The sequence below is a fragment of the Dermacentor variabilis genome, chromosome 5 (genome assembly GCF_050947875.1).
Source record: "Dermacentor variabilis isolate Ectoservices chromosome 5, ASM5094787v1, whole genome shotgun sequence".
Lineage (NCBI taxonomy): Eukaryota > Metazoa > Arthropoda > Arachnida > Ixodida > Ixodidae > Dermacentor > Dermacentor variabilis.
Genome location: NC_134572.1, coordinates 7,730,362 through 7,746,267, shown reverse-complemented (window position 1 = coordinate 7,746,267; position 15,906 = coordinate 7,730,362). Strand labels below are relative to the sequence as shown.

The 15,906-nt window shown below is 40.3% G+C and overlaps 1 protein-coding gene across 3 annotated transcripts in view; it reads left to right on the top strand.

Annotated features, from left to right (window-relative positions):
- Ctu1 (Cytosolic thiouridylase subunit 1) overlaps positions 1-15,906 on the top strand; it is a 59,648-nt gene that overhangs the window by 39,858 nt on the left and 3,884 nt on the right. For all 3 annotated transcript variants that reach the window (XM_075691669.1, XM_075691670.1, XM_075691668.1), the window contains 3 exons: positions 1,768-1,827; positions 4,745-4,832; positions 14,003-14,039. In XM_075691669.1, the coding sequence (XP_075547784.1) occupies positions 1,768-1,827; positions 4,745-4,832; positions 14,003-14,039 (185 nt within the window). The remainder of the gene's footprint in view (positions 1-1,767; positions 1,828-4,744; positions 4,833-14,002; positions 14,040-15,906) is intronic.

Here is a 15,906-nt window from a genome sequence, read left to right as displayed (position 1 = left end):
TTGTGCTACGATGATGACGGCAGTTCCCATGTTCATGCAGTCTTGGGTATTTATGTATGTATACATGATTTAACCCAAGGAGTATTAACCAGTGCAAAACTTCCACTGCAAAACAAAACAAAAAATTTAATTATAGGGTTTTATGTGCCAAAACCACGATCTGATTATGAGGCACGCCGTAGTGTCTGGAGACTCCAGAAATTTGGACCACCTGGGGTTCTTTAACATGTACCTAAATTTAAGCACATGGATGTTTTCGCCCCCATTGTAATGCAACCACCGTGGCCAGGATTCGATCCCGCCCGGACATCGTGCTTAGCAGCCAAACACCACAGCCACTAAGCAACCACGGTGGGTCCCAGGAAACCGAAAACAAAGCTTGTATTACCGACCTGGTTTTCGCATTGCACCAAAACCTTGTCGCTGTTTTTCGTATGATAATTATAATTTGCAATACCTTGTTCAGCAGGTGGAGAACAGTAACCCGATTTTAACAGTCGGTTGTTGCAAAATATTTGGTTAAATTTGATATTCAACAATACCGAATAGTTCATTTTTGAATACGAATATTACACACCAACTATCAATATTCAAAATTTTGATATTTGCCTATCCTATAGTAAATAAATTACTAAAGTAAGCCCTCTGGACTGTGTTAGTAAATTCACTGTTTTCTTCAGCTGCACGCACATTAGACCAACATGACATGTCTAGGTAAATTATTTAGTTCACGCTAGCTTATATTAGAGTGTTTCAAGATACCTACATTCATAAAATTCACTTCACAGTTATAGCGAGAGTTTTAGTGACTTTTTTTGTCTCCCTTCAGAGGCATGCTTCCTAAAATGTTGGCAACACTAGACTGTAATGGTTTGTAATTGAAAGCTAGATCTGTTGATGACAAAGATAATTTCACCAACACATTTTTCAGTTTATTTTATTGCAATGGCAGTCGGGTAATCCACAAGGGAGGCAAACATTACAGTATACATGCCACCTAGGCCCGCTCTGAGTATGCATTCTCTGCCCATCCATGAACGTGAACTTTTGTATAACCTCCAATGAATATTTTCCAGCAAATTAACATGTCATTGTTTATTGGTCTGTGGCCGCTAAAGCGGCATCTACCTAACCTCCTTCCCACCCGGAAGGAGCCGGGTGGTAGGGGCGTTAGGTAGATGCCGCTGACCTGACCTCCACTCCCCTTGGAAGGAGCCCTCTGTGTGGGGATTTGTGGTAAAAACCATACGAAAAAGGAACATGTACTGCAGAGAAGTCCAAGGGGAAATTATACGCAGGGTAGTGTAGCAGCCGCGATCCCAGGTGGCACGTACTGCGAACACCACTTTCATATATATATATATATATATATATATATATATATATATATATATATATATATATATATATATATATAGAGAGAGAGAGAGAGAGAGAGAGAGAGAGAGAGAGAGAGAGAGAGAGAGAGGTGACTTGCCCCCCCCACTCGAAATATAGTTGGTACGTCACTGCAGATATATGTGGTGGAAAACATAGGTGCCACCGACAGATGATGCTGCATTGGTGGTGTACCATCACAGTTTTTGGACATAACAACCAGAAAGCTAAAGGTTGCTTCAGAGTGTAAGAACCAGAGAAAACATAAGAATGGATCGCAAAGGTTCTGCTTGTAGCTTTGTGTTACATGCAACTTCATATAACAAGGTTTCTACTGCCTACAACAGTAAATTGTGCTTCAGTGTTCACAGCGAATGTTTTATTATGCAGACATTATCCATTCTGGCGAGTGCATGGCTGTCAAGGAGGGCGTCCGACTTCCTAAAAAAGGCAAGCACAACTTTTGAGTCTTAACTGGGGCGTTCTTTACTTCCAGAGCTGCCTTTATAAAGTAATTATGTAGCTGTGCAGCCTTAAATTATAACTCAGCATATAGGTTTTGTCAGCATGCATCTGCTACATCACTACTTCAATACAGTGTACTGTTTGCAATATTGCATGGGGATAAAGTGCTGGAATGGTAGCAAAGAATGAAAAGGGACACAAATGCAGATGTGTTCATTTGAATTAAAGCAAAGCTTTCTAGATGAACCCTCCTAGACATTGCTGACTATGGCTGCTGCTGCTGTCTTGCTGAATAGCTCATACACAGAACAGCACCTGTATATCGAATTGGCTGATCTGTTCTAACAGTTTAGATGCGCCAGTGACCTGCTCTGTTCTCTATGTAATTATGCAGTGAAATAAGAAATGGTACCTAAATATCCTCAATGCAAGGAATATGCACCTTCAGGGGCATAATCCCTTAATTAAAGCAAAGTTTTTAAGCCTTCTTGGTTGTGTTATTGTCAAGTAAGGTTGGAAAGCCCTGGAGATAGTTCACTGGTGAATTGGGCTTATCCCAGAGATGGCATTATGAAAAGTGGGCCGATCCCAGAGAGATTGTAGTCCATGGTCATGTGGATCATGTGTGGTTTGCATAGGGGTGGAGTTTCTTGTTGATTTTCCAGGTGGGCACGTAATGGCTATGCTGCAAAATGCAATGTAGAAGGCGAACACTTTTATGGCATTAAATTAACCGGTTCATGAAATCTTTGCTTCATGCAGATCGCAAAATGTGCATTGGATCTGTGTGATTCTTTAATGCGATTAGCATTCTTTAAAAACTTTATCCATTTTGCAGCGTGTGTGTGTGCTTACATGCGTGTGTGTGCGCACACACTTGCCTGCTCTCCCCCCTACCCACTCGTGCCTAAACTCTTTCCTGTCAATTTGGGTAGAGCATTGGGCTGCTGTGCTGAGGGAACCAGATTCAAAACCAACCATCAGACCAACTTTGGTCACTGGTTATCAGTGCTGCCAACCTCCAAAGCCAGCTTTCCCCTAACTATGATAAACATTCCCTGGATTTCCCTAGATTTTAATGTGTCACTGCGTCACTGGGTACTCAGTGGTTGGATAGGCAGTGCATGGGGCTGCTGTGCTGAGGTAACAGGGTTCGAAACCGACCATCAGACCAACTTGGGTCACTGGGTATGTGGCAGTATGTACATACATGCCACTCTTTAACGAACTTATTTCACACCGACATGGGTCACTGTATATGTGCATCTGGGTAGGTGCTGCTGTTTGAAGAAACTCTTTGATGCCGACTTGATGCACTGAGTATGTGCCACTCGGTTTGCGCTGGTATTCAATAAACATCTTTGATGGCAACTTGAATCACTGGGTATGCTCCAGTAGGGGTGTGCTGCTCTTCAATGAATGTCTGTGATGTCAACTTGATTAAATAGGTATGTGCCACTGAGAATGTGCTGCTCTAGTATAACGAAAAAGATCCATCTCTTATGCTGAGCAAATTCGAACCCACGCCACAAGGGTTCCTGAAGAATAGCAATCCAATGCTTTAGCAGGCTGTGCCACAAATGCACTGGGTATGTGCCCCCTTTTCACTGAACATCATTCACGCCAACGCCTTAACAAGTTGTACCATCAGTCTACTAGATATGTGCCATTCCTCAGTAAACCTCTCACCAACTTGGGTCAATGAGTATGTTCCACTGAGTGTGCAGCAAGCAAGGACACAATTCTCAGTGTTCGCAGGCACCAGTTCGCCACGCTTCTCGTCTCGGAAGTCATGCACAGACTTCTTGGCACTGCCACTAGATGGTGCAGCATGTCCAGAAAATGAGAGAGAGGAGCCTGGTTGCCTCATGATGCGTTTCTCAGCATTTGCACACACTTCACGGCGGTGGCACTAGATGGTGGTGTCGAGTCTCCTCAGGGAAGCACGAAAAAGGAATCGCACTGCAGTACACGCCTCCTACATAACTTGTTTCGACGGTGGCAATACGTTGTGTGACTATATTGATTCAATGCTAAATACGTTACTGTCGACGGTCGTCGTGAGATAAATTCTGTCATATTTTTCACTAGGTACGATTGTTCATTTTATCAATAGGATTTCTGTAAAGATAAATTCTTCAGTTATGTAAATAGACTGCACATTTTTTCTTAAAATTTATTTCTAAGCTCAATTTGAAATATTTAAATAAAAGATTGTGGCGAAACTCATCTCACGATTAATGTTGACGTTAATGCGATTAGCAATAAAGCAGTGCAGCGTCACACCATATTTCCACCGCAGAAATGCATCATGTGGGGGGGGGGGGGGGTGTATGCAGCTGGGCTCCTCTCTGGTGCTTCTCTCTGGACAGACTGCGTCATTCAGTGGCAACTCTGCAAAGTCCGCACGTGGCACTTGTGCGAGTATAACGTTCAGACAAGTCTGTCTGATTATATATGATGCTGATTCGATACCGCCCAGTACTGGAGAAATTCTGAATTATTATTTTTTTTGTCATTGTAGAGTGATACATAGTAAATAAACCATAGTTAGCCAAGTCGATGTCAAAGAGGTTCACTGAAGAGCGGCACATACCCTGTGGTCCAATTTGGTGTCAAAGAAGTTTGTTCAAGAGTGGTACATACTAAATGACACATACCCCTCATGCTCTACCCATTTACAGGAGCCTCACGCTCTACCCATTTGACCATGGACTACCCAGTAATCCAAGGCAGGAGAGAAGTTACACACACACACACACACACACACACACACAGAGAGAGAGAGAGACAAACAAACAAACTGGGTGAGGTTCCCAAAAAAATATAATTGCATTAAAACAAGCAACATTGCTTGAGGCCAATGCTGCTAAGTGTTAGATGTATGTGTGTACATGTGCAGGAACATGCAGTCGTTGTGGGTACATCTCCAGCCAGCAGTTCTGCAAGGCCTGTGTGCTCCTTGAGGGACTCAACCGAGGTGTCCCCAGGTGGGTATCCATGTCATTTGCTCACCTGGCTTCATTTCAGTCATGGCTGGGTGGGCATATCAAGGTGACTAGCTTAATTTGGGCAGTGAAGGAAATAAGCAGCCCAGTTTTTCCAGAAGCAGCCAAGAGAAATATAAACAGCCAGAATAGCTAACGTAAAAAAAATCTATTTTGGAAACCTGGCATCTTAAGGTTACAAATATTCCATGTACTACCCTATGCAGAAGTAAACACACCAACGATTCTGCAGTAGAGCCGGTTTTCTTCTCTGTTTATGGATGTAACTTGGAAGTTGAGGACCGCAGTCCAAATTTGGCATTGCAAACTTTTCAGTGCACTCGTCGATTTCAGTTTGTATGTCTGATATACGAATAAATTTAATTTTTTTGGTGAGTGCATTGTCTGTGTGCTTTTGCTCACAAATGCACATTAATTTTTCATGCACTAGCCTCTGTTTTAGTCTAACAAATTTAGATCATTTAGTGCTTTCCTCTGCTTTATTATTGCTGAGATCATACAGCAAGATTGCATTTTATCGTCTGGATCATTCATTGAAACAGTTGGCATTATTGGCCTGGCCTTTCTGGGAATTTAATCGCTGACAGGTGGCAGAACCAGCACATGTTGGTGCAGCAACTAGCTAATCTGATATCATCGTGCACATACACTGGTTTTCCTTTTTTTTCTGGACAAACCACACAAGCAATTATGCCCATTGTTTCATTAAGTGTTGCAGATCAAGAAATATGGTCTTGGTGTCAAACTTGGCCAATAAAAAAAGCAGCAGCAAATACAGTGTTCTTTGCCTCTAAAGTTAGAAAGAAACAAAAACATAATTGTGCATTTCATAGGAGATGAGTGCATTTGCTAAAAGTGTTGAGGGAAAATGCTTGAAAATGAGTTGCCATTCATTGTAGTGCTACCTTGTGGTAAGTACTAATAGCAGTGATAGCTTTTGAGTTGCTCTTGTTTTTCACGAGCTGTAGATCGGCATGAATGCTGGCATCATAGACCACATGGAAAGTTGATCAATGTGAATGTGCATAAATGTCAGAATGTGCAGTAAAATCTTGGTAAATCAAAAGCACTTCAATGGAATTGTGGCTTAAATGAACAAAAGCTTCTAAATTGGGTGAAAGAAAAAAATTAAATTATGGGGTTTTACGTGCCAAAACCACTTCCAAATTGGATAGTTTGTATTTCGGTAATGCAAAAAAAAAAAGACATTAATTGAAGCCAAAATGTTTGCAACTCACTGTAAGCGAAGCCATAGAAATAAGCTCCAAAGCATTTTTCAGACAGAGGCAGGATTTGAAATTTATAATTTGTGACACTTGTCCTGTAGCCAAAATCAATTCAAGACTCAACACAGGCAAAAATTTGACAGCTTTTTAAACCACAGCATGTACACATCTGAACAGTTTCGCAGCAACATTAATCACCCTATAAATTACCATAATAAAGACCAATAAAATTTTGGATGCCTTACAGAGTGCCATTTGATAATTTTGACCCTCCCTGCATGACCCTCTCATAGTCTGGCTCTGACAGGAGCAGTAAAAACTATGTTTTCGTTTTGGTACGTCACCAGCGAATCACAAGCCTAGCAAATCCAGTAGCCTTCAACTGCATCCAAACCACGAAGCAAACACGGCTACACTCAATTCTTTATGCATAGCATACCTATATATCAGAGTTAAGAGGGTGTATGACGTATAGTGCTGCACCTCAATAAGTTTTGCAAAAGGTGACAGTATGGTAATAGGACAACAATTGTTTAACATCATTTTGTCTCCTTTTTTAAATACTTATAGTATAGTCTCGGATACCTTGAACTTTGATGCAAGTGTAACAAAGATCTTAACAATTATATGCAAAAGCAGCTCATTTAACAAACATGATAGTCTTTTTAGAAAAGACACTGAAATTACATCTTTTCCAGTAGAATTAGCATTTTTAATGACTGAATTAACTTGTTTACTTCGAGAACTAGATGTAAAAAAAAATTCAGGAATGCAGATTTTTCATGATGGCAATGCAGTCAGATGAAGGTTGTATGTTTGATGAATGCAGAGAGGCAGCCGTGTCTGCAAAGTGTTTGTTAAAAGCGTCACAAATATTGACAAGATTTGTAGTTGTGGTATTGGCGATGCATAATCCGATATATTTCTTTGAGTGCTATTGTTGCTATTGTGACTGAAGCTCGTATTTTTCATATGACACCTGAATCTCCGTTTGTTTGCCTGATCTTTGAGTGAAAGAAATTTTGTTTAGAAATATAAAGTAGCCTATTAAGAGTATTGCTGTAGCTTTTATCTTTAGCCTCTGAATGCACATTGTGTGTTTAGTTCTTCAGTTTCTTGTACATGTTATTTTAATTATTTTAGCTGATTGCACCAGACCAGTAGTTACCCAGGATTTATGTTTTGGTAAAGCAGGATCCAACCACAAATGGATCATACCGAAGGAAGGTAATGATTATTATATGTGACAGAGAGGGTAGTATAGTGAAAATTTACAAAGCAAGTAAACGAACTTTTACTTAATCATACAGAGGTACACAGGAAGATGGAAACTAGAACTGATGTCCAGAGGATGTCCAGCGAAGCTGTTGAAAACCATCATTGCAACATCTGAGGGGTTATGCAATGCCTTTTTGCCCAATTCCTCCTCCTGCACATTATTCAGCCTCAGGAGAATGCGGACATGCGGACTTCCCCTGTGCTGGAACTCCACGGCAGTACGACCAGTGGCAGCATGCCACTGCTGCTTATATTGCCATTTCCTTTGCCGCCCCTCATATTTACACTGCGCCTCGGGAGTCCTAACTGTGCATTGTCTACCCATAGTAGTGCTGCAACAACAATGAAATCAGCTGCTAGGCTGGTTCTTTTATATATCACAAGCTAGTGACGTCACTCCCCATGTCGCAAGCTGCCGTTGCCACGACAGCTTGCATAATCAACAGTAATCTTTACCAGGGAAGGTATGCAGGGAGTAGGGGGGGGGGGGGGCTACATGCTTTGCATTTTTAGCAGTAGCACCGTATCATCAATTATGTGGTTTGGATGCTTGTTCTGTGCTTGTTCTTTATTGAAACGAATGTTGTGCTGCATGTTGTATGCACTTTTCACTTCAATCGCTGAAGGGTTTTTCTGTGAGAACGACGCTGCAAAAAATCTCGACCAACTAGAGGCTAAGAGCTTCGCTGTAAAGTAAACACTAAACAGTTCTCCGTAAAAGCTCTGTTAGCATGCATGCACTCAGCGATCCTGAAGTGGGACTTACAACCGTCCAACAGTAACTGTGTTTCACTTACCATGGAATGTGTTTTTTATTGCGAACTCAGGGCTGCAAAAATGTTTCTTGCGAACTTTCATGCTTTCACTCTTGTTAAAAATAAGCTACTGCTTTTCAAGAAGCCTGATGACCCAGAAATTTCTATAATTTTATAATTCCTACAAACCGACTGCAGCATGAATAAAAAAATAATTTCCTCCTCATCTTCTCTTACAAGCTGAATAATTCGACCATACCGAGTGTAACAGGGGCCAAGTACCTCGGCGTTCACTTCTCAAGCGATCTTACTTGGCAGGATCACATTGCAGAGATTGCCGCGAAAGGCAATAACAAACTAATCTTCTTGGCTCGAAATTTTCACCCCTGTCCTTTGGCAACCAAGAAGTTATTATACAAGACGTACGTAAGGCCTATTCTTGAATACGCATGCACGATATGGGACCCTTATCAGGACAACCTTAAATATATCTTAGAGCGTGTACAAAACTGAGTGGCACGCTTTATCACTGGGAGCTATCGCAGATCTAGTAGCATCACAGAAATGAAAATACGCCTAGCGCTTTCAACGTTAGCCGAACGCCGGCGTTGCTTGCGTCTCAAATTTTTTCATACGATCTTTTACAACAATACTGGCATTAATAAATCAAAATACATGCTTAACCCGCATTACGTATCCCATCGTCGTGAACACGCATTAAAAGTAAGGCCAATGAAGTCAAGAACGAACTTGTTAAAATAGTCTTTTTTCCGAAAACCATCAATGAATAGATGCTCTGTTTGAGGACACCGTTTCTAAAACATCAAATTCAGCCTTCTTCAATGAACTGCTTGACATGTGATCAGTTCGTGTGTTTTGATGTTTCTTTTTCTTTCTTTTTCTTTCACGTTTGCTCGTTTACTATATATATTTAGGAGCATATATGTGTTGATATATTCATGTATGCCAATGTATGTGTATACATGTACATTCAGATTCAGATTTATTGGTTCCAAAAAAAGAAGTAATTACATGACAAATATACAGACGAGGGTCCCAGAGTGAAAGAACTGTAGTGGGACCCTCGGTTAATAATAACAACATTGATGGTGATATCAATAGTCAGCAAATTAGCGTATTATAAACAACATCTACAGATCAAATACGTCATTAGACATGTCATTTACAATCAAACACAAAAAAGCATGTTATAAAGAAAGTCGGAAAAAAGCATGGATGAAATACAAGAAATGACATGCGAGATAAAAGTCAAAGGTACACCGCCAGATTGTAGTTAAGTTATCGCAGGAAATGATGCTTAAGGTGATTTTTAAAATTGCAAGTACAGGATTTTATGGTTGTTGCTAATTCATTCCAAAGAGAAAATGCAGCGAAGGAAGATGTTTTTTTGCCGTAATTGGTATGAACCATGGGTAACAAGAAATTGTTGTTAGTCGCAAATCTGGTCATATTTTTATTGTGCAAAAGGTCAGTTGCAATGAACGGAAACGTAAGGTTATTATGAAACAACTTGTGGAGTAAGACGAGTATGTTAAACTGGAACAAATTCTTAATAGGCAAGATATTATACGTGCGAAGTAACAAAGAGGCATTGGATTGCATGGAGCTAGAAGTGATCATGCGTATTGACTGATTTTGGATATGTTGAATTGATGATAAGTGACAAGCATACATGTTGCTCCATGAAACAATGCCGTAATTAATGTGACTATGAATGAACGCATAATACAATGCTAGCAGAGCCTCACGAGAAAAAAAAGGGCGAACTTTGATTAATGCACGTATACCAAACACCGTCTTGTACTTGAGATGTTGGAAGTGAGAGCGAAATGTAAGGTTAGGGTCAAGCTTTATGCCAAGAAAAGTGACATCGGTGCTAACGGGAATTGAATGAATTCCAAGCTTTACTTCAGGAATAGAAGTTAAGGCCCTTTGAGCACTTTTGAATAACATTTATTTAGTTTTTAAAGGATTAAAAACTAAGTAATTGTTGCTACACCATTTTATAATGTTACTTAATGCAATATTTAACTTACAAGTAAGAGTAGCAACAGATTTGTCAGATGAAGATATGGTTGTGTCATGTGCCTATAAAATGCAATGCACGTAGTTGGTGGAGTTAAGAGAATCCGGAAGATCATTAATATATAAAAGGAAAAGCAAAGGGCCCAGAAATGATCCCTGTGGTACACCTTGGTTAATACATTTTGTTACTGAGAAAGTATTTGCTGCATGTACTGTGTATGGCCGGTCAAGTAAATAATTTTTTAAGAATGTTAGCGCAGGACCGGTTATACCATAAGAGTCAAGTTTATTAAACAGGACTTGATGGTTAACCGTGTCATAAGCTTTACTGAAGTCTAAAAATACAGATCCGACTAAGTTTCCCGAATCGATACATTTTTTTATGTAGTCAGTTAGAGATAGAACAGCTAGATTCGTGGAACTTCCAGGGCAGAAACCAAATTGATTGTTCTTTAGCAATTTAAACTTTGTTAAGTATTTATTAAGACGTTTAACAAATAATTTCTCAATGAGTTTACTAAGGCAGGAAAGAATTGCAATTGGTCGGTAATTATTAACTGTGTGTTTGTCGCCTTTTTTAAAAACAGGAATAATCTCGGCATTTTTTAAAAATGAAGGGAATGCACCTTCTTTAAATATAAGGTTGATAATATTACAGAGCATGTCGCAAACTAAATGTGCAACCAGTTTTAAATGCCTGACACAAACATTGTCTAAGCCAGGCCCTGTATTTTTAAGGTTAGCAAACGTGGAGCACACTTCATTTGGTGTAGCTGGTAACAAGAAGAATGATTGTGTCGTACGGCTCAAAGTATTATGCAACTGCGCATATATGTTGTTATTAGTGTAAACAGAAGAAAAGTAGTCTGAAAAAGCATTAGCAATTTCGTTGGGCTCAGAAAGAGTCAGACCATTGTAATTTATTTTGGTTATAGAGGCATCAACAGACGATTTGTTAAGAAAAGAGTTCGATAACTGCCATTGCTTTTTGGGGTTATCCTTATTCTGATCAAATTTATTTTTGTAGTACCTTTTTTTTGCCTGTTTAAGTAAAACATTCAGTAATTTACAGTACCTACTATAGCGTCTAGCTAATCCAGTATTAAAGGGCTGATGTTTAGTTTTCTTGTACATGTTTTCCTTCTTTCTTAAGCTTTCTAGAAGACCGTCCATCATCCATGGGTTGCACGGATATTTATACTTTTTCCCACATTTTACAGTGCGTGTGTTAGTCGAAACGGCCAATAAAAATAAAGTGCAGAATTTGTTTAGTGCTTCTTCGGAATCACACATAGAATTAATTGGCGACCAATCAGTTTCACTGATGGCTTCAATAAAGGTATCTGCACCAAATACGGTAGTAAAGTAGTTATTATCGCTCTCATGTATTTCATTGTTAAATGTAAGAAAAAGAGGAAAATGATCGGTTATGTCAGTATTAATAACCCCGGGGCAAGGCGATGGTGATATGTTAGATAACACGTGATCAATGAGCGTACTGCTCCCACGAGAGGCTACTCTAGTTGGGCAGTCAATGAGTGATTCAAAACCAAATCCAGCAAAACAGTCTGTGTAAGTTGTGTACGAGGTAGCTTCAGTGTCAAGTAAGTTAATATTAACATCACCTACAATCACCACATCCTTATTTTCAAAAGCTAGCTTGGACAATACTGCATCAAGAGAAAGCAGGAAATCGTTAAGGGAAGATGACGGTGAGCAATAAATGCAACCAAGGATCAAGTTCTTATTGTTATTGAAGAATTACCGGTCGACTTTTATCCACACTGACTCACAATGATTCACGTTAACTGCCATATCAAAGCTGTGAGCATAGGTGACAGCTTGTGAAACAAAAATGGTGGTGCCACCATGACTGTTAGTTGGACGATGACAATACTCGGGTTGGTAAGATGGAAAACCACTCATGTTGTTGTCGGAATCAGAAAGCCAAGTCTCCGATATGCAGATAAAAGTGAAGACATGGTGAAGTGAGGCAATGAAGTTATTAATTACATCTATGTTCTTACGAAGGTTACGAGCATTGAAGTGAATGAGTGATCGTTTATTTGCGGTAAGACGAGATTTTACGTCAGCGGGGTAGAGCAAGGCCATGAAAAAAAGGGAAAAAAGAAAAAAAAATATTTACAGTGAATCACGTGAAGATTCGAAGGTCGGACTCAGTGAAAATGCGATAGACCCTGCTATCATCAGTCTTGCGGGCTTTTGTCTGGAAGTTTTCTGTCCACAAGTATTTCCACTTATTTTCTTTCTTGAGTGCCAGCGCTTTCGAGAACATCTTGTTATCAATGGTCAAGTGGTCATTTACAAAGACAGGCGTGCTAGTGCCACCTGTGAAACCAATGTGGTCAGTGCAAAGCCTAGCTCTTCTTGCCTTCCTAATGAACTCGTTTTTCTTATCGCGTGAGCAGAAGCGAACAATCATGCTCTTTTCATTTGACTTGGAGGTAACACGGTGAGCCATGTCGATATCAGCGGTTAAGAGAGGGTACTCGATAGCATCGCCAATTCGCTTCAGAATGACTCCGCAGTCTTCACCCTGCGATGCAGGGATTCCCTTAATTTCCAGATTATTCATTCTTGAATATTGCTCTAAATCAGCCACTTTTCTTTCGAGTGTTTCATTATGTGACAAGAGCGCCTGGTTTGAGGTTACGAGTTCTTCCTGTTTCAGTTTCATCATGTCTAGTTCCTTGTTCATCAACTGAACACTTTCACAGAGGGAAGCGTGCTCACCTAGTCCTACATTCTGTAGCTTGATGTTAATTCGTAACACTAAATCATCGATCAGTGTATCCAACTTCTCGTTCAGCACTGCTTCAAGAGATGCAATTTTTTTCGCCAGTTCCGCTGTGGTAGGCATAGTGAAGTATATGCCCTACAAACAGTGAAACAAGAAGTTTGGGCAGCACTTGCGGCAGAATTAACTTTTAGATAGTGTACAGAAATAACAAACCAACCTGTTGGCAAGAAGAATTTTCTTAGAAGGAGGACGTGCCGCCGCAACTGCTGCCGCCAAATTGAATCAGTGCCGTTGTGTGCATCCTTATATGGTCCTCGTTGAAGTCACGTGCAATCCGCGCAGACACAGCAGGCAGTACAGGGTTCTGACGCTTGAAAGCACTCGCAGTGAGTGCAAGCGCACGTGGAAATGAAACCACGGTGGCCATAGACGACGCAGGAACCAAGGACGAGCAGGAACACAGGCCACTGATCAACCTTTTGGCAAGAAGAATTTTCTTAGAAAGAGGACATGCCGCCGCAACTGCTGCCGCCAAATTGAATCAGTGCCGTTGTGTGCGTCCTTATATGCTCCTCTTTGAAGTCACGTGCAGTCCACGCAGACGCAGACTGCGTCTTTATAGTCCTTTCCTTTCTTTTCCCTTTTTGTTTTGAGATAGTTATGCTGCCTGCACTGCATTATTTGTCACCGTGTTTTTTGCTATGTAACCTTAATGACAGCTGTTTCACATTTGTATTATTCCCCCCCCCCCCACTGTAATGCTCTCTGAGCGAATGTGGGACTGTATAATAAATAAATAATAAATAAACAAACTCCTGATAAGTTAGTACTTTATATTATTTCGTTATCTGACTGTTACATTCAGACAAGACAGAGAAACTCACAGGAGGATGGAGGCCTGAATTTATTAACAGTGCACAAACGAGAAAAGTGTTAGTCTAGAGGCAACATATTGACAAGGAGACTTGTCTTCATCAAGGCAAAACTTCTGCTGAGACATGAACTCCTAGCTTAGCAATTCCTGTATTCACCCACTGTTAATGTACTTATATTTATGACAATATATTCTCCACTACTTTCTTCCAGATTGGGAGTTGGTAAAAGCTCTAAAGACAAGGCAAAGGTAAGCTAAAATGAATGTTAAAAAATTTATGTACCAGGTAAACCCTGTTTTTATTTACATATATATTTACAGTACTGCTAGCCTCCACGTGAAGCTGTAAGCAGGAGTGGGTGACATAAAAAACAATAAAGTGTTCATACATAAAAGAAATCAAGACACAATAAGCGTATTACACAAACCGACAAGAAATTAAGAAATGCACTCACGAGAAACACCTCCTACAAAGTCCTGTAAAAGAAAAAGAAGGAAAGAACAAATAAAGCACATGCGCAGCATTTGAAACATTGGTCATTACAACTGGTTGCAAAAATGATTACAACTGAAGTGCTTGTACACTGCTTGTACACTGCTTGTGTGCACTGCAGTGTACACCAGTGTATGCTGCTTGTACACTGGTTCTATGTATGTGCACTTGTGTATACCAAGTTTGTTGTGGAATATCAAGTGCATGTACTTTGATCGGTCACGTTGGCGCCGCTTCTGTAAACAATCTAGACCTGCTTGTTTTACCAGAGAACTCGCAGAAGTACGCCAACTATATAAACGGTATACAAACCTAACTGCTTTCTTTTGAACAGGTTCTAGCTCGTTTATGCTGCCTCGAGTGTACGGACCACTAACAATTTATACATATTCTATTACAGAGTGAACTAAAGTTTTATATGCTATTACTTTAACCTCATGTGTGCACTGTTGCAGGGTTTTTAGGTAACCAAGTTTCCACATGGCCCTCTTCACAACTTCCGATAAGGGCTCATTTCACCTTGGATCTGATGTTATAATGGCACCCAGATATTTATAGCTGTTTACCACTGCGAGAGGGTTGTCACCTATGCAGTATGAGAAATTTAACAGTTGTCGTTTCCGTGGGATTGACATCGCAACTGATTTCTTTATGTTTATTGTCACTTGCCAGTCTGAGCACCATGTTGCAATCGTTGCTAATATTAAGTACAGCCTGGTCGCTGGAATTGTTATCAGATAAAAAAAGGTTACTCAGACACGTTATGCTTGAATAACAGTCTCAAGGGCATTGGGTCCATTCTAGGGAACTGAAGTGATATTGGAGGAATGAGTCTAAAAAAGAATGACACTCAAAATACAATAATGTTTATCAGCAAAGTTCGATTCCTTAGAGGCGTTTTACAAATATGGTGGTTGTTTGAACTCGTAAGTAGGTGACGCTGGATGGCGATTTTTCTAACAACATTTGCCTGGCTTGAATGCAGCCTTATATGACCAGAAAAAAAATTCAGATCTTCCTGAGATGTGGGTGGTGAAGAATTCATTTGCTCACTCTAGGTGCAAACACGGAAGTGCCGCGATTCTACAGCACTCGCCATTTTTCTTAAGGCGGTCATAGGGTAACAGATTAAAGGGGCACTACACAAAAAAAAATAATTTGAGGTGCATTAACAGCCTTAGTGAGATTAGAAGAACTGGTGAGGCTTATACATTGCTGAATAACGGACATGTCCCCTGCTATAGAGGTCTTCTAGATAAGAAGCAATACAGGATAGGATTCTTAATCCATAAGGACATAGCGGGCAACATTGACGAATTCTACAGCATTGAGAGGGTAGCTGTAGTCGTAATCGAACTTAATAAGAGGTATAGATTAAAGGTGGTACGAGCTTATGCTCCAACATCCAGTCACGATGATGATGAAGTAGATCAGTTTTGTGACGGCGTTGAATTAGCGATGAGAAAAGTGCAAACTCAGTATACTGTAGTAATGGGCGACTTCAATGCAAAAGTGGGGGAAAAGCAGGCTGGTGAACAAGCAATTGGCAACTACGGCATCTATTCTAGGAACGCAAGAAGAGAGATGCTGGTAGAATTCGCAGAAAGGAATAAGCTTCGAATA